The 20,233-nt window shown below is 34.4% G+C and overlaps 1 protein-coding gene across 2 annotated transcripts in view; it reads left to right on the plus strand.

Annotated features, from left to right (window-relative positions):
- Positions 1-19,688, plus strand: part of LOC116851672 (T-box transcription factor TBX20-like) — a 137,920-nt gene extending 118,232 nt beyond the window's left edge. The window contains exons 6-7 of one of the 2 annotated variants that reach the window (XM_032831324.1): positions 11,456-11,848; positions 19,344-19,688. In XM_032831324.1, the coding sequence (XP_032687215.1) occupies positions 11,456-11,848; positions 19,344-19,374 (424 nt within the window). In that variant the 3' untranslated portion in view covers positions 19,375-19,688. Of the gene's footprint in view, positions 1-11,455; positions 14,608-19,343 lie in introns of those variants that run through there. The other variant, XM_032831323.1, reaches the window with a different exon arrangement.
- The last annotated feature ends 545 nt before the right edge of the window (positions 19,689-20,233 follow it).

The raw sequence follows: 20,233 nt of genomic DNA on the forward strand, positions 1-20,233 counted from the left end.
CACACACACACACACACACACACACACACACACACACACACACACACACACACACACACACAGAGGGTGTCTCACACTCTCCTCCGGGAATTTTATAGGGACGTAGAACAGATTGAGGTGAACATAAAAGTCCTATACTGTTTTGCGATATTTGCAATAATTACCGAGATATTAATTATAGAAAACTTGTAAATAATCATGCAGAATATAGTAAATGAGTTATAGTAGCGATGACTGCCGTCGTGTACTTATACTTTAGGTCAAATTGAACAACAAAGTCCTCTACCATTTTCTAAATAATCACATAGATTTTTAATTATTAATTAAAGAAAATTATTGCGCGATTTTGCGTGATAATGCACTTATCTTCTTTAATTAATAATAAAAAATCTATGTGAGTATTTGCAAAATGGTAGAGAACTTTTTTGTTCAATTTGACCTAAAGTATAAGTACACGACGATAGTCGTCGCTATTATAACTCATTAACCATATCCTGCATGATTATTCACAAATTTTCCATAATTAATATCTCGATAATTATTGCGAATATCACAAAACGGTATAGGACTTTTATGTTCATCTCAACCTGTTCTACGTCCCCACAAAATGCCCGGAGGAGAGTGTGAGACACCCTGTATATATATATAAATATTGTGATTTAATATTATTTCATACCTTTTAGGGCTTTAAAGATTTTTGGAAGCGGTTTATTTTTATTAAAATATTCGGGTAGGATTGTAGATACATAGCTTATAAAAAAATTTCTCTATTGCAACAAATCATGGTTTGCTGAAAATGTGTTTGTTGCTATAATTAAAAATTTGCTACTACAACAAAAATTTTTGCTATTGTTGTATTACCTACACAACACAACATCTAAAGTCGAGATATAAGATGTGTTGAAGATATCTTAAAAATATCTTAGAGACATCATATGTCTCAAAGTCTCAAAGACAACTTCAAGGCGTTAAAGACGTTTTATGTCTAGATTTTGGATATTATGACGTGTGGATACATCGGTTTCATAACTAAATGAATTTCTACTGCTAGCTTTATTTTTCGGCATTCATGTTATAACGAGATTTAGGTATTACACACAGATTTTTGCTGTCGCAGCTAATTCTTTTCTTTCCGTGCAATATTGACTTAAAATTATTTTATACTTTTCAAGCTTTTTAAAGCTTTTGGGCTTTTTAAAAGCGATTTATTTTGATAATTCTTTTCGTATATTTTTCTTATTTCTGTTTTATGTGACTTTATATGATAAATTTTATATGATAAATTTGAGTGCTATATGAACCACTTATAAAGGATGCAACCTTTACAAGTCGACTAGTAAAGTTGCTGCCAAATTTACGTACAGCTGTCCGTCTGAATATACAATATTTCTCTCCTCTCTCTTGCTCTCTCCTCCCTTCCTCCCCTTCTCTCTCTCTCTCTCTCTCTCTCTCTCTCTCTCTCTCTACCTTTCCCCATCTCCCTCTCACTCACAGCCTGCGGTACTCGAAGAGTATAGCCGCGAGAACGTCATGGACATTTTAATGGGTAACGGCGGTGGCCTCTAATTAGAACGTTTCGACCGTAACCGCGCCATTACGGGGGAAAACGCAGACTCGTCAGATCGATGAGGAATATTTATCGCGGTGTAACAATTACGGGAGCTCCGCGGCATAGCGCGAATAGTAATAGGCGGCCGCCCTCGGCGGGGCCGCTCTCTCTCGCCCGTAGCCGTAGCGAACGACTGTAATTAGGGCTTTTATTGTCTGTACATAAGGAAGCTTTATGAAAACATTAAGGATATAATTCAAGGCCGGTGGAGGCCTCTGCCGCACACTCCACGCAGTGAATTGAGGCCGGGGCCTTAATGCATAGGAGACCACGTTGGCTCGCAGGCTGACTGGCTATGTGGCGCTGCGTCATTTCCGTTTTGCGTACACATGCGCGCACTCGTGCACACAAACAAATACACACACACACACACACACACATACACACACACACACACGTGCAAAGACGCGCATCGTACACCGGCGATGGCGTGAGCATAAGGCGGGACCGCCACTACCTGTTCTCTCCCGGTCTCGAATGAACGATGTAATTTGATTTCTGGATTTTTGTGCGAGCTGCGCGTGATTAAGCTATTTTCCAGACAGAAAGAGTGGGAGAGAGCGAGAAAGAGAGAGAGAGAGGGGTGGAAAAGAAGAGAGGGATTGTGCACCCTTCGCGGACGGTAGTGCGGATGTAACGCCTTCATCTTTAGTTCGGTTTGCTGGTCACACTTATTTGATGTTTTCGACAACTGATACGAGTGATCGCTGTTTCCTGACGAAGTTACACGGAAAAAAATATTTTCTGTCAAAACTAAAAAGCTCGCTAATGCAGGAGGTCATAAAAATTGTTATAACTGAAAATCTCTCAGAATCAGATTTAGTAGGAGCATACTTCTCCACAAAGTGAACAAAAAGATTTTTTTTTACTTTCTATTGAATAATTGCATGATTTGTTTAGTAAAAATAATTAATTTATTTTGCAAATTTAAATTACCTCGAAATGATTTATACAAAATGATTTGTCGCAATAATTAAGATAATATCAGCAAAAATTACTTGGCTCTATGAGTGAATTGACAATTGTTTCTAAACTCAATTACATATTTACTGCAGTAGTAAATCTGTTTAGTTGTAATATTTAATTTTGCCCAGCACAAATTATATGCAAAGATATGCAGAAACGATTAAATTAAACGATTTTTCCGTGTAGGAAAAAAGGTAATATTCATGGAGGACCGGTGATCTGCTCGTCGTCGTTAGTGCGATTGAACGTAGTTATTAGAATTGAACAGATAGACGTATGGCAGGTTATAAATGCAAGGGATATTAAGACTTCTCGTTTGGCACTTGCAGGCACAAAAGCTGTCGCGTTTAACGATGATACGAACCATTTTAGCCGCGGTTTCCTCCTCGGACTTCGTACACTCGTCGACTTTCAAGCTGTGCTGGTAATCGCGATCAAGATCCACGTCGCGGGTCCGCCTAAATCACCGGCTCGCTCGTCCGCTCGCTCATTCCCTTAACGTCGGGGTCCTGCTATCCGCGAGATCTCAAATCACGATCGATCCAGGCGAATCGATACCGATGCCGCTGGTATCCGGGCACTCGCGGAACTCGGCTAATAGAGTTCGGGCCCTTGACAGCGATATTTCACGAGAATGAGAAGAGGAATAGCCGCGGACGCGACCGGTGTGTGGTCCGGCACGTCCGAGTGGACGGCGATTAGCCCCGGGCCCTCTAATCCCTCTGTCTCTCTTCCTCGTCTTTCCCCATTCCCTCCGGCCGTGGTTTCACCCTCTAGGGCCAGGCTCCTTCCTCTTCCATGGCTCCTCTTCTTCCTTCCTGCTCGAGGATTACCCTCACACATCCGCGCACCATACTCGGCGCACTCGGAAAGGCATTTGGACGATCACGAGTGTACACGTGTGTGAGAGCGCGTGCGTGGGTGTAGGTGTGTGTACATGTTGCGTGCTCGTGCGCCTGCTCCGGGTGTCGTGTTACGTGCTAAGCGGTACAGTTGAGCGGTAAGCGAGACGCGCGAACTGCACACCGGACCCATTGTTCCTGGGTCTCTCCTTATGTTCCACCACCTTCTTCTCTTCCTACTCCTCTTGCTTCTGCAACCACCGTGTTACTTCGTTTACTATCGCCCTTGTTTGTCGCTCTCGTTGGATTTCTCATGAGTCTCTCGATTTGAGTACAGTCAATTTGTCTTCTAACCGCCTCATGACTCGATCTTGTTCAGTATAGAATGTCGTGAATGATAATTAGCACCGGATATAAATACGCGATAATTAATATTTTTAAGGGGATGCTAAAGTGTGTGCACGAAACCAAAAGTGATGATAACGTAGAGGCGACGTTATAACGTTGTATCATATAAGTATTGACACGACCACGTTATTCTTTTCATATTATTTGTATATACTGAGGGAAAAATTACCTTCAAATCAACAAATATTTCTTTGATGGGTGCCATTAACATGTTTACTTAAATCTAAATTCTCTTTATTTAAATCAAATATTATTTACCAGATTTAAGTAAACAATATTTGCTTTAAATAAAGAGAATTTAGATTTAAATAAATATGTTAATGGCACCCATCAAAAAAATATTTGTTGATTTTAAGGTAATTTTTCCCTCAGTGTATATGTAGATTTTATACAAATGTGTACTGTTTTGTTTTATCATATTTAGCGGAAAACATAATCATGCATACATACGAAGTTTTCTACAAACTTCGTATATTTTTAAATTTCCAAATTTGTCTGTCAAGGTACAGCAATATTCTTTGAAATTCTTCTTAATGGAGTAAACACATATATGTTCTCTATATATAAATTACAAAACTTTTGTATGGAGCTAATATTTACATTAAGTAACAGTTTGAGATATTAATTTTGAAATTTTTTTATCGTTTTTATCACATTGAGCAACGTTTATTTTTCGTTTATGCACGTAGTTTTACAATATAAAAGTATTTGTAATTCTGTGCCACCAATACGATGTACAGTTTAAAAAAAGAAATAAGTATTTTGTCAGTAAAGTTTTTAAGTATTCATATCCTTTTAAGGGAATTGAATACTTAGCGGGAAATACAACCACGCATATGTAAAAATTCTTCTACGAACTTTTCGTATTTGTAAACTTCTAAATTCAGTTGTAAATATACAGCATACAGCATTGTTTTCTGAAAATTTCCTGAGCGGAGTAAATACACATTCAGTATGCTGCGTCGATCCGTAAAGGATTCTGAAAAACTTATAAGAATTTGACAGAAAAAAAGTTTGATCAAGACATTATTTTTTTTTTTTTTATTAAGGATAAGTGAAAAAATCTTCAGAAAGACACTCAAGATGAAAACATTGGGTAGTGTGGGATTTTTACCCACTAAAAAACACCATTCTTGATCACAACTAGCCTAAACAAGGCCGACCAACGATTTTTACTTCATACATTAGTATCACGGAAGTGGAGCACTTATCAGAAGATAAGTCTCCTATTGGGTTATTAGACCTTTAGTTAATTAAGACATTATGTCACGGAAAATAATATGAAAATCTGAACGTAACTCTTAGTAAATTTGTTGTTGCGTTAATGAAACAAAAAATATTCATTATTGTATAATATAAATGTAATAATTAATTCAGTACAATTTATTTTTTATACATAAATGTAATTAAAACAATTGTAAAATTTTCAACATCAATTACTTCACGTTGTGATAACTATGAAAGTTTATCTGAGCATGTAACACTTCAGTCGAACTATTTTATTTCTCGAGGAAAATTTTCTAACGAGTGGTTAGGTCCATTTTGTTTTGTGAAAATTGTAGTGTGATTCTAGAATGCTTAGAAATTCGATCAGATTGCAACTATCGAGTCGTGCGTCGTGGCCGACCGCACTTCTCTTTTCTCTCACTTTGCACGCCGCGACTCACACGCCAGTTACAGCGGTTTCGTCTCGCCCTCGCAACACAGCTTTTATGACGTGCAAGGGCTCTCGTCGTCGACGTGCCAGCTCGGCAACTACCCAGCGAAAGGCTGACCCTTCTCGCCTCGGTTGGCTGGGTGTCACGCGGCCCCGTGACCTCCAGGGTAACTAGACCCGCGAGAGTCCCCCGGCTACGGTCCGCGGGGACAGAATCATTACGGAGAACTCCGTTGGGATTGAATTGTACGAGCCTGACGACGTTGGTCGCGCGAAATGATGAAGTGCTTCACGGTCGTACCGAATGTCCCATAAGCGACAATGACGACGATTGCTTTTGGAAGTGTAAGAATTGAATATCGCCGCGATTTTCTTGCAAACTCGGATTTCGAACACTTGAAGGATCGTGTTAGCGTGTTATCTGTCAGCCTTTCGTTGTTTTGCATGTATCAATAAGCATTTGTAACCTTCGAAAAACACAGTTATTTTTTCATTTCTTTGTGAGTATTGCCCTTTATTAAATAATTGTGTTATTCGAACTCTGTGGAACTCAAGTATCGTTATTCAAGAGTGCCGTGATTTTTGATCGCGCTATTCGATACTTCGTGCAATTTAAATATTATATTATTCGTCTGTAGATTCTGAATTTCGTCACGATTATATCTGAAATACGACAGAAATAATTCTTAACAAGGTTAACATTTTATGAGATGTAAGACAAATTTCTGAATGTAGTTCCGAAAAGATCTACAACTTCCTGTTTTCATGAAATTTTATGAAATATAGTTCCAAATGTACCCAAATGAACATATTTTTGGCGCAACTACAAATTAATTGAAATAACGTTAAAATAACATTAATATGTATTTAAATTTATATTTATATATGTATATTTATGTTTCTATATTTTTTATAACAATAACATAAACAATAACATAACAATATAACAATAACATAATAATAACATAAACAATAACATATACATACACGTAAACATCTATTTTTATTGTGGTTACTCAAATCTTTCGCTCTTCTAAATTGATGAGTCTACCACATATTAAAAATTGGTATTTTGTGAAAATTAGTGCAGATCCTGCACAAGGTTTTAATTTCTTAAACAAATCGTTTGCCTTTCTAAATCAATAAGTTTATTATGAGTTTATACACAATTTAAAGTTAAAATTAAAGGTTTTACAGACATTACAAGATCTTAAAGGTGTTAAAGATGTTACAATTTTTAAATCTAATAATACAATTTTTAAAATATGAAATTTTTTTTCCTTTCAATCGTTTGATATCGAAAGTAATATAATTTGATGAAGTTTTTTTTTTCTAGAATCGCTAAAGTAAATTTAAGAACATTTTGATATTTTAACTGCCAACATAATATCCTATAATACCTATAACTTTACATCCTATATATACACGCAAAGAATATTGTAGTAAAAATTACAATACAATGTTTAGTACTTCGGAAGTAGATTGGCACTATGAAAATTATAACAATATATAGTAAATGTGACCATGAATATAGTAAAATTACCATAAATGATGTAAAAATTATCATGTTTGTAGTCATTTTTACTATGTTTTATTATAATTTTCGTAATAATGCCAATCTATTCCCTGACTACTAAAATTGTAATGTAATTTTTGCTACAATATTCTCTCCGTGTACCAAAAATGAATATTTTACAGTAGCAAGACTCCTAGGCAAAGTTGGCAAGGATAATAAACACATTTTGTTTTGTAGAAAAATATGTATAAAAAAATTGTAATATGTTCAAATAACAAACTTCATAGATCAAAAGCAATTATGAGTATTATCAATACGTACATATAGGCATGATCGAGGACATTGTCTCCACACTGCAGAAACCTAATCTAACCTAATTTAATATATATCATTGCTGTAAGTACGACCATTATTTTAATAGTTATTTCAGTTAATTTTTAATTGCGTCGAAAAACCTTTCAGATGTGTTCATTTGGGTTTATTTAAGATGCGCTTTTCATGAGAATCGTAAACTTTTTTTGTAACTGTAGCCCCTAATTTCTTTCCATTTTTTCCATTTTCTGGATGATTTTCCATATGATACCAAAATAATAATTATCTACAATAATGATAATGATAATAATTTTCTTCACTTTAACTGTGAAGCTATAGGAATTTTACAATTACTACTTCACATGGAAATTTCAAGCGACACTCGCGGGAAAACTTATATCAAATTAAAAGTCACGATCTAAGTAGGAACAGACACAAATATATTCATAGGTTCCTCTTCGTTATGCATGCGCTTGAATTATTTTACGCACGAAATGCTGAGTTATCGAGCGCCGTGGCTTTATGAAAGGCATCCTGGAATATCCCGAAGCACGCTGTCAGTTCGCGGAACTGGATGATCGATAGGAGGTATCATTCGTGGGCGGCCCATGCTCAAATTATCCGGCAGGATACTAGTGTATCAAGTTGTCTCTCAACCACTTGACTTCCGAGAAGCGCGAAGAACTGGCAGCCACCCATCGACGCTGCTCTCGTCTTTTCTTGAGGTCTAAAACCAGATAGACAACAAAACCCGCGCAGTTTGTTTTCCACTCCTCACTTATGGCATGATATTTGAAGATTCGTAGGACGAGAATCTTCTCATTCATACTTAAGTAAACAGGAAGTCTGACGTATTTTCGTATCTTTTGTATATTTTATCTCTCGTTCGAAATTAATCCGCGACTGATTCTAATAAAATTTACCTTCTAAAATTTACGTAATCCAAATTGAGCGCATATATTTCCCGTTCAGTCCTTTTGTTCCTGGACTCTCATTTGCTGTTAAAAATGCAATGCGTCTAATAACAGATCGCTCGCAAATATGATAAATGAAAGATTAACCGAGTGTAGAACTCAAATAAGGACTTCCACAAATTTCTCTAACCAATAAAAAATGGCATTTCCTTTTTTTTACATTGAAAAGACGATTTGCTGTCTAACTTGAAAATCTAACTAGCTTAGCAAATCTATAGTCATAATATAAATAGCCACATACACATGTACACATATACATGTTATTATACTGTAGTAATTAAATCGTAAAACTATATAAGATTTGTGCTATCTGATAGTACCTAATAATTTGATGTAATAGCATAGTAGATTTGTTAATGAAGTGAAGATGTTTCTCTATCACACTAATAGAAAATATAACTTTTAGTATATAGAATACATACGTACGTACGTATATAGATTACGTACGATCACTTATCAATCTTCTTTAATTAATAACTCAGAAGTTTATGTCGTTATTTGCAAAATGGTAATTTCAACAAAATGGTAGAGATTTTTTATGATAGAGAACTTTGATTCTAATGTAACAATACATAACACAAATCGTATTTACTGTCATATCTTTTGCACTGTATCCTGTGTGATCACACATATTTGTTATTCTCCTTTAATTAATAACTCAAAATTTTACATGGTGGTTTGCAAAATGGAGGATTTCTTTGTTGAATTTGATCTAATCTACACGAGAATTTTATATGTTATCATCAGACTTGACGACTTGATAACTAATCTTTTTGCCGTGTATCAAAAGAAATTTAATATATTAAAAAATTTCATTACAGCTAAATATTTAGTTATTTCAGAAATTAGCTAAAGCATATATGCTTATTAAAATCCTTGGAATAATTACTTTGCAATCAATCTGCAAATAGTACTCCATTTTTTCTTTTTGTAAATAAAATATTCTATAAATAATAATATAATAATAGTATAATAATAATTCAATATTGAATATAAGTGTATGATTTGTTTGACAAAATTAATAAATTTGTTTCATAAACTTTAGTTAACTCGAAATACGTAACGATTTGTTAAAGTAACTAAGATAATATCAACAAAAAGGTTTGCTTTATGAGAATGTTAGTACTATAAATCATTTGCCATATCAATTAAACCATAATTTCTTCTATGTATCATTAAGATCTTATGATTTGTTCACTTTAAGAGGTTGGCAGAATACGAAATCATTCGGACTACGTAAATAGTCATTGAGATTCTGATTCTCTCTCTCTTTCTCTCTCTTTCTCTCTCTTACTCGTTTGGCTCGCTTCGCGCAATCGGTCTTACCTCGGCGAGTCTGAAATCGAAAGCAATTAAGGGGCCGCGCCACGTCTCGCTGCCGCAGCTTTCGCGATATCGTAATGAAGTCTTAATAATTAAGATAGACCACCCGATAATCGGCTTGTCCTTATGCTCCGCTCCCGCGCGTAATCACGAAAGTAGGAAGTGACTCGCCGTGATTCCGCGCAATGAGACTCCGTCGTTAATTATCGTCGGCGTGAGCGTATAGAGGAGGAGAGAGAAAGAGATAGAGAGGGAGGGTGGAATCCTCTCGCGGTTCGCGACGCGTTTTCATACGCGATCGGCCAATAATCCGCTCGTTAGCGTTTCTGCCGATAGTAACGAAGCAACGAAGGCGCGTCCGCGCACAATCGGCCGTAATTAACCCTAATTAAGCCCGTGTCTAACGTACGAAATCATCCATCACGTTGTTGAGAGGGTGGAAGGGGAGGAGAATAGGACGCGGTTGGACGCGAGGAGGAAGAGGCTCTAAGCGAAACGATCGTCGTTCCCTCTTCCCGCTCGCGTGCGTTCCTACGAGAGAAAAGCTCGTCTTAATTATCCGCCATTCTCCTCTCCCTCCGTCTGTCGACCGGCCGTGAAGGAATCTCATTGATTTACTCCCTTTTAAGTGCCATTAATGCCGATAACGTCGATCGATTAATCAGCCGACTGGCGAGGCGGAGTGCCGCCTCTTTCTCGCCTTAAGGACGAACGATTTTATCTCGCTGTCTCGCGTTCCCGCGCCTCCACAGGATTTATTTGCTCGATCAAGCTGTGCGCCCGCGCGCACGCGATCTCGCACAGTTTCGCGCGGGATAAAGCGGCGCCGTTTTGCGAGGGTTCGCGACCTCTCGGCACGACAATAGCATGGCGCTCGTGTGGTTCGGTTCGATTCGGTTCCGTTCCCCGTTTTGTTCTACATAGATTCCAAACCGACAATGCTCAAGAGGATTTTGCGGGGAAGGACTGCTACACGGAGAATAAAAAATGAAAAAGAAATCTAACTAATATCATATTTATTACTTACTCTAACCATATTTTTGTAACAAAATGATATTAATAACATGCACATGAGGTCATTATCACTAACATTATAATAAAATATAACAAGAAATAGTTTTCTCTTGATCATAATTCATAGTAATTATTTACTATGTATTTATAGTTATAAATGCTAAATATTTTTATCTTAATATTTCTTCAAGTATTTAGCGTACTTTGTATTTCTGCTTATTTGTTACATGAATTAGCGAAATCTGTGATAATTTCTCATTTCGTTATCTATGTTCCTTTATTTTATTCGTATCTCAACACTTTCATCACAAGAATTCTTTCTTTCGAGATTCATTTCTGATTTCGAATATACGTATACACGTATACGATTGCGGACCAGGAAGTTGTTTGTAATTTTTGGAGTAAGTTCGTGAAAATAAATTCTTCCATTGGACAAAATTGAAAATTCATTAACTCATTCCAAAAATTACAAGCAGTCTCTTTGCCTACAATTGTACAGTGGTTTGCAAAACAATTTACACACAATTGAGTTAAAAACTCACCAAACTGTCAATCTTAAAAGTTATTACCGACAGACTCACGCAATAATAATATAATTAAGAACACTAAATATAGTAATAATTAATAAAAAATAGTAATACTAATAATGATTAATAGTATAATCATTTTTTGCAAGTCCGTCAGTAATAATACCTAATTTTGACAGATTGGTGAGCTTTATTGTGCCTAAATTTTTGTCACACACATCGTGTCTATTTATTTTTGTCTCGTGTCTATTTATTTAATCCATTTGTCTCGCTCACGACAGCGCTCTTTTCCGCTCGATTGTTCCAGAGATCCTATGGAGATGATGGAGCAACAACTGATGAGATGTGGCGTACCTCCGGTCAGACTTTACGAGCACATAGCCATGTCGTCCCCAGTAGCGGCGGCAGCGGCCGCTGCGGCGCTCGGCTCGCAGCAACAGCAGCAGCAGCAACAACAACAACATCACCAGTCATCCGCGCAGCAGCAGCACGAGAACGGCGGCCACCCGTTACCCTGGCTACCACCGTCGACGCTCTTGTACGGAGCAAGGGGTGCCACGAGCTCACCCTCGCCCTACTCCACCCCCGCCGCCGTCGGCCCGGCCTTCGCGTATCCGTTGTGGTCCTGGCAACCATCCCCGGTCGCAATGATCTCGCGACGATCGTCGCCCCCTATCGCCCCCGCGCCCCCCGGCCTCAGGTATGTACCGTATCAAGCAACGGCCAGCACACCCCCGCCACTGCGGGCACGCCCGTCCTCCCCCAATTAGCGATCCCCACCGGCGACTCGGCGACCGCTGCATCATCGTTCCTCCTCCCTCTGTCTGTGATCGAGCGACCGAAACCGAAAAGCGGAACCGGCTGTCTGTCTCGGCGAGTTTGCTACGTTGGCGGACGTCGTAGGCGAATCGTGCTCGTGCGATGTGGAAATTAAGTGAAACGCGTCGTTGTTGCTTGGACTGTTGTATGTACGCTTCAGGTGAATCCCAATTAAAACAATCGGTTTAAGACAGCTGGGCGATAAGGTAACAGTCCTAATTATGGGTTATTTAAAGTTAGGGTAACCTTCATTCATTTACATGAATTTGTCGATTGAATTTCACTCTAAATTTCTTGAAGTGGAGTCTCACTTAAAACGATTGAAAAGTGGCAGTATTTTTATTGAATGCGATAGTGAAAATATTGCCTACTCGAAATCGCAGAAGTGAATTTTTCATTTAAACTTAGAATGGTTTTTGAGTTCATATGGGTGAGTGTTTCAATCAATTAGAGTGAATATGTTCCTGTAACTGTGAAGTACACCAAATTTACTCTTCAATTTCATGTGAAAAAAATATTTACTCGACGAATAGATAATCACTCTATATGATTGAAAAATTACTCCGTGACTCTGTAATCACCTTGCTTTTTGCACAAAATTTAACTCCAAGAAATTTAGGAGGAATATTGAAAGAAACTGTTGTTACAAATAAAAGCAATAATCATCACAGTTTTAAAGCCAAAATAATTAGATTTTAAATTAATAGATAATTGGGTTTTGAATTAATGGATTTCAAGTTTCAGAAGGATATCTAAAAATATGTACACGCGTGTAAGTCCTAATCATGAGTCAGCAAATTATCTCATATCTCTATAACGGGTCATAGGATATTAAATTCTCAATAGAAAAAAATTACATATCAAGTAAAAGGAGTCACATTCGCTATAAATTTTTGCAAGTCATAACGCTAGTTAATAATTTATATCTTGCTTATGAAAATTTAAGGGAGATCCTGATAACTTTGACAACGCAAAATGAGAATAGTTTTGAAAGATATTTAAATGATAATGTAAACCGAATATTATTATTTATTTATTATTTATTTTATAAATTTTCATAGAACTTTCAAGTGAAATGATATAAAAAGTTCATATACAGCTTGTACTTCTTAATAACAATATTTCTGTTCTCGATATTTCTATTTTCGATGTTTAATGTTGACATACAGAGAAACATACTATGAAATTTTTCTCGCGATTCATTATACATATTAGCTTGAATAGAAATCTTGTTGATTTTTTTGGTATCTATTAATTTTATAATATCTCAGACTCATCAATTTAATAAGGCAGATATTTAATAGAAATCTTTATTTATTTTGTAAATAAATAATAAATCTTAGATAGCCTGTTTTGTTTAATCTTATCGTAGTTAAATCAATTTATAAAATCTGTGAAAAAGAATGTACTATTTAATCATTTAGTTTATTATTTTATTTAAAAAAATTATAATTTAACTTACGAAAGAAATAAACAGTACTAATATAATAGCTCTAGTATAAAAGTATTTAATACTTATATATATATTTATTTTAGAAGTTTATATTTTTTATCGTGTATTTAACAACATACATATTTCGTAAACTAAAATTACTACGATTTGCGAGTTTTATGTTGCTGTTAAAAAAATAGTTAAAAAATTGTGGTAATTATATATTTACATTAACGGACAACTCCATAACCTTCTCATATATGTGTTATTAAATATATAATTTTGATATAATAATCAAAAAGTTTTAGCCGTTGGTCTTTGTTTATTAAAAAGTTATTAACAAAAAAGTTTGAAGATTATACTAGTTTTATTTCGTAACAAACGTTCAATATAATGACAACATAAGTTGTCACGAGCAATATCCTGAGTAATAATCAAAATTTTAGCCGATGGTCACTGTCACAAAAGAATTTTGAAGTTTGAATTTTGAAAAGAAGTTTGAAGAATGTAACAATTTATATTATATAGAAAAAGTTAAACGTTTATTTCTTATCAATTTACATCTTATTAAATTGCTGCTGACATCTTCTGCTTTACTAAATTGATGTGTCTGCTGTATACTAAAAATGGGTACTTTGCATAGATTAGCAAAGACCCCTACATAAGATCAAATTTAAGCCAATATATACCTTGCGTAGGTGCCTTTGTTCTTTGTTATTGTCACGTCACTGAAGTTATCGAAATTGTGTCGAAATCCGCAAGTAAATTTCAAAGTAAAATCCATCTTACGAATGTTAATTCTTTGTTTGAAGATAATAGTTATTATCCAGGTTACTTATTCAATAGTGATTGGCCAGTAAACTTGCGTTGTAATGCAATATTGGAGATATTAAATTTTTTGCTGGCTTCTCTAATCCATTCTGAAGAGAATAAAATATGTTTGTTACTCGCGTGGAAAGTTTAAATGAAAAACCCTATTAACTTTTTTTTTTAGTATTTTTATAAATTTTGGTATGAGTTTACATTATGTAAATTAATAAAAATATTGTAGTATGTGAGAATTAATAAATATAAAAAATAATGGCAATACAGCAGTTGTTTCTGTAAAATCTATTTTTTCATGATGAGTCTAATAACTTCTTATAAACATTTCTGTATAGATAAAAGAATATGTAATGTATACTTTATATATTATCATAACTGATTTAAAATACTTTTTAATTAAGGTTTTCATTATTAATTTTTTAAAAATGTTTTTAAAAATTTTTGTATAAATCAAAGAAAAAAGAATTGAAAGCTGATAAAGCCTTTAAGAATAAACATTTTTCTATAAAATACAAGCTGTACATTCATAATATTTAGAAAAGAAAATATTGCCTACGATAACAAAGAATTTATTATTTTATTTTTATTATTAACGTTTTATTTTATTTATATTAATACTAAATAATAATATAAACATATTAAATATTATAATATATAATGTAAGCTTTCACCAAATTTTATAACAAAATATTAAAAAATGGGAAAGTCAATAATAATGAGGATTTTGAATTTAAACTTTTCACACATGTGGCAAAGGTGTTGTACCATTTAATAGTAATCAAAGCATTTTCTATATTTTTCTGACTATTATTATCTTTTTTATTTTTACTTTGATTCTTTTCACGAATAAACATACATGCAAATTCATATAATATATACCACCACACATACACACATAAATTACTTTTAAATGAATCATGAATTTATTTCTTTAATTAATTTTAATGAACTTATATTTTAATCGTTACCTTATAGCATTTAACAGATAAGAAATTTATTAGTTTCCAAATGTCTCTAGTTGAAAACACATAAGTATCAATATTCGGTAGCGTAGCGAAACATATACACACAGATATCGATATATCAGCGCTGTTTGGCAGATATCTCTGAACTCAAGTAAGAGCAGTGCGTACGAATTGCGATTTTAGGAATTTTATGCTAGAGAGTTGAGTTGCGATAATTTTATAATAATAAGATATAAGAATTATTAGTGCAAGTTTGATAATTGCGTTGATACTCTCTTAAAGTGAATCAGTAAAAATGTTTCTAATTGAATCAATAAAACGAGTATTTTACTGATGATCAGTGAATATTCTGATTTTCAATGAAAGCACTGCTCCGTTTTTTTATATCTCGCTGACTTTGACAAAATAAAATTGCGCTGCAAAATCTTTAATACTATATGAAATTCAACTTTTTGTGTTCATGTCGGAATTAATGACTTCTATATATCTTGCTGTACGATTGTACTTTTACAAACTACATTAACAATGGCAACAGTTACTATTAACTAATCCTTTTAATTAAATTTTATTGTTTACTGGTGCTATCAGTTTTAAGACTTATTTGATGATTATTTTAATTTGTAATTATATTTATGTACTGTACTCCCCTCTCTCATAGTATGCGTAATGATGTAGTAACGGAGCTTTCACGCATGCTACCAAGAATTGCTCACAGAAGTGCTTCCACATAAGTGGTGAGTCATTATATCTACTTTCAATAATTTTTAAATTTTGTTATTACAAAACATGTTTCAAGAAAGGTATATTCTGTTCAAAATCAAATTATCGAAATTAATTTTTGAGGGTCTCATATTCTTTTAAAATTTTATGTTCATCTTAACTTTTTTACATAGAACACGATATTTTTTTTGACGTCTTTTCTTTAACGTTCTTTTTTTAGTCTTTTACAGCTAATGTAACAATAAATTCAATAATTTGCGTTATTATAATCTTGAAATGACTTTGAACTATTTAAAATATTTTACATTTTATCCAGATATCTTTTAACTTAAAATATGAAATGTATGTCGTAAAGTATTTATTTTTCGATAATCTCACGATATCTTTTTTACGTAGAATAACGGGTGGAATTAATTATTGTGAAAAATATATAGAAAAATAAAGATTTAATTGCTTTTTGCATATATATTAATGTACTAGTATGCACAAATTGGTATTATCAATTTTAATTTATCTCATTACTCTATATATATAAAAGTATTAAAGTCGGATTTAGTCAAATACAGATTTAAGAACTAAGAAATGTTTTATCAAAGAATTCAAGGACACAGAGTAAAAAATTTCAGACCACACGCTGTATATGCTTATATTTGTTTTTATTTCTTAAATCTATGTTTCCTCATGTTTGACTTTGAGCGCGAATAGGACTTTTGCATTGGGAGTCCGATCACGTAATCATGATCTGGGACTCAGTCGTGTGAGTGTGGCGCAACAATATCTATCTATCTTTGTTACTTTAACTAATTCCTATATTGCTAGGGCAATTAATTCTTAGCTACAATCCCTTTAATGTATCAAACTTTCTTTGAAACAACGAAAGTATTAGTTATCCCAAACGATTCTTTCGATCAGTTTTAGTAGAAAACCATTTTTTATTATGCTAACAAATTTGTCATGTTATAACATCTAACTCTATTAAGTGTTATTTCTAATGTTACATATCTTTAAAATGTTGTTACTGTAGCATAAATACTTACTGTCTCTTACATTACGGCTATGGATTTGTTAAACTAGCGAGGTTTTTAGTTGTAATAACAAATATTTTTTGTTTATAATAGCGTGTGAGCGTTTTGGTCGAAAATTGTTAATTAGCGAATTCAATGTACTAGATATTATTTGCAATTGATCGAAAGCTGTATTAATCTAAAACAATTTGACATGTGTGTGCTTAAGGCGCAGATATAAAACTGTCTTTTGGAAATCGGCTATCAAACATTGTTACTGCTGTGTAATTTGTGTTCGATCATTGTGATATGTATTCGAGAACTTTCGATAACTCTTTGTCAGACATTCGGTTTACATCTAAAGCAATCTTGTTTACGGATAACAATCAAGTCATTACATGACATAGAATAAGACAAAATAAGGAGGTGATCCCCTTCTTCGGTACTTTACAAATGTGACTGTTATATCGGATAGAATATCAATATCGATATCAAATAATGATGCACATAATGATGCAAGTAATGATGCACTGTGAAAAAAGGTTGAATCGATAAAATCGACGGTCACCCATCTTCAGAAAAATATTGTGTATATATTGAGTAAATTACGCGTTTGTGCAACAATAAACTGCGTTAACAATATAATAAATATTACGAGCGAAATCGCCAGCATTGAATTAATTGACAAATATTTCTCATCACAACAACTGTATAATTCGTTCAATTGACTAAACGTTTGTTTCAACGAATTTTATTTGTTTTAGCGAAATCTCATTAACTCAATCATTTTCTCTCTTCAGCGTAGACTATAAAAATACTGCTGATCTTTCTTCGCGTGATATTGACAGGTCAGACAAAAAATTCAATTCCGTTCAATGAAAAATTAGTCATGATAAAGATATAGAAATGCTACCATAAGCGAAAGATTAATGATAATAACAATTACTTTTTACTAAAATGATCACTAACTCACTGAACATTCAATAAAGTCAAAATCTGATTGAAGAAGTAAAACAGAACTTTTTGAGTGATCGAACACTTTTCCCTTCCTCAATTCGTGTCTTTCTTAATTAAAATTTTCTACTTCTCTTGACTGGTGACTCATCTAAACAGAGATTGTCTCAAAATGATTCGATACTCGATATTTGACTTTCCCTCTAATTGCAATTTATTCTTGAAACATATCTTATTACTGTGTGCTTATCGTATCGTTATCTATACATATATCGTGTCTTTCAATCGGTAATGTGAATATCACTTAGTTCCACATCGCGAGAGAGCACGAACATTACGTAAGGAAGCAGCGAAGGACGATGCGACGCGGTATATTGTGACGAGGAGCTAGTATGTGTCCGGTGTTCTTACGTTCACGTTTCCCCCGGTAACACCCAGGTGCAGCCAAAGAACTAACCCTAGCGCCCAATGTTAATCGCGTAACGTGTAATGTGTAGCTATTTATAGATATATAAATATATAATTCGGTGTACATGTGTCCTTTCGTTGATATGTACGAGGCGAGCTCATCGACGGAGGATCAAATTTCCCGCAAAGTGACTGATGAATCCTACGAGTTTCCTCTCTCTCTCTCTCTCTTTCTCTCTCTCTCTCTCTCTCTCTCTCTCTGTCCTCTTCTCCTCTCTCTCCCTTCTTTCAAATTCAATGTTCATGTTGAGTTTGGAAACTCAACGTGTCACTATAGAAATCACTTTTGGAAACACGATGATGTAGTACTCAAAGATTCGAACACAGTCGAGAGTTGTCTGAGGATCCTCCGTCGATTATGTTGGTAAATTGAGATTCTACCGTGAATGTTCAACCACGGGACATGTTCCGTAACAATTTGTCCTATGTTCGCGTAATATGGCTGGTAGAGATCATTCGCGGATTACGCGAAAGAAACGGCTCGAGGATTCGCGACGAATCTCCTCGTCCACTTTTCGATCTCGTTCGATCTGTAAATAGCGCTTCGTGCGCATTAGCATGAACACATCTCTGTGGTAACGTGATCATTGCGATTGTACGTGTGCGCGCGAGCGTATATGCGAGTATGCATGTGTTTGTCTGAGCGTTTATGCGATTTGAGCATGTGAAGCAGGGTGCGTGTATGCATGCGTGGGTGAAGGGACGAAAAGTCATAGTTGTATCATATACCGCGATAGTATTATAACGCGTCTCTCCAGGCGCTGTAATTTGTACAGAAAGAAACTCTTTGACAGTAGCAAGTAGTTGAGCATCGCATTTCTCGATGTAGCACGACAGAAATAAATGAATTTTCATTAATTGGTCCAGATTATTCCGTTCATCCGCATTTCGCGCGCACTTTACGCGCGTTTCTTATCTCAATCAATTATTTCCTTTATTATGTATTTCGATCACGTATATTGTTATATTATGAAACTACTAATTCGAATAAATTTATCTTCTTTTCAGAATCCGATGGGGAACTCATGCTACAATGTAATCGTTAAGTTACAAAAAAACTGATACAAGTAATTTTTATTTTACTTTTAAGAATTTGACACAGGTCAAAAGATGATATAAAGTAGTAAATTAACAATGATACTTTTTGATTAGACACAATCACGCGATTTTCGTAATTAATATTAAACGAAATATGACTAAAACTTTCTAAAAATGAATTATTTCCAAGTAAAAATTTATCCCACAGTCCTAATCACATTGACCTTAATTAGTCATTAGATTCGCACAAAGTAATTATCGAGTAGTAAGAAGTCATATAATGCTGCGTGGCGTAATCAAGATCTTATTTCGTTAAATCCACTTTAGATCTTATGCATACAGAAAAAATATTTCTTTGGATTTAACACATTTTGTTGAATTAAAACAAATATAATTCTTGAATGAATAGTCCAAAAAAATTAATATTTGTTTAAAAAATTCAAGTGGTTGACGGTTGTCACACACTTCATACATTCGTGTTCTTTTGTGGCCCGCTTCTGAGTGTAATAAGCTGCCCTACATCTCTCCCTACATCCCTACTTCCTACACGCTAGCTAATTATTTGACTTCAAAATCGAACGGGAGGGGACAGACATTTATCCCAAATAATAATAATTCTTGTGACTCAATTCAATATAAGAATTCTTAGTGTTTACAAAACATTATAAAGATATATTTATTGGCAGACATTGAAAAGATGCAAAAACAGTTAATATACAATTGATGTAATATATATTAGCAAACTAGTGACTTCATGATTGTTCTTGAATTTTTAACTAAACATTATAATGGATAATCCAAATAATAAATTGGTTTGAAACAAATTTAACCCTTAGCTGGCACAGCCAGCCAATTTCACT

The sequence above is a fragment of the Odontomachus brunneus genome, unplaced genomic scaffold (genome assembly GCF_010583005.1).
Source record: "Odontomachus brunneus isolate Ranch 3 - 2012 unplaced genomic scaffold, Obru_v1 Obru_scaffold_186, whole genome shotgun sequence".
Classification (NCBI taxonomy): Eukaryota; Metazoa; Arthropoda; class Insecta; order Hymenoptera; family Formicidae; genus Odontomachus; species Odontomachus brunneus.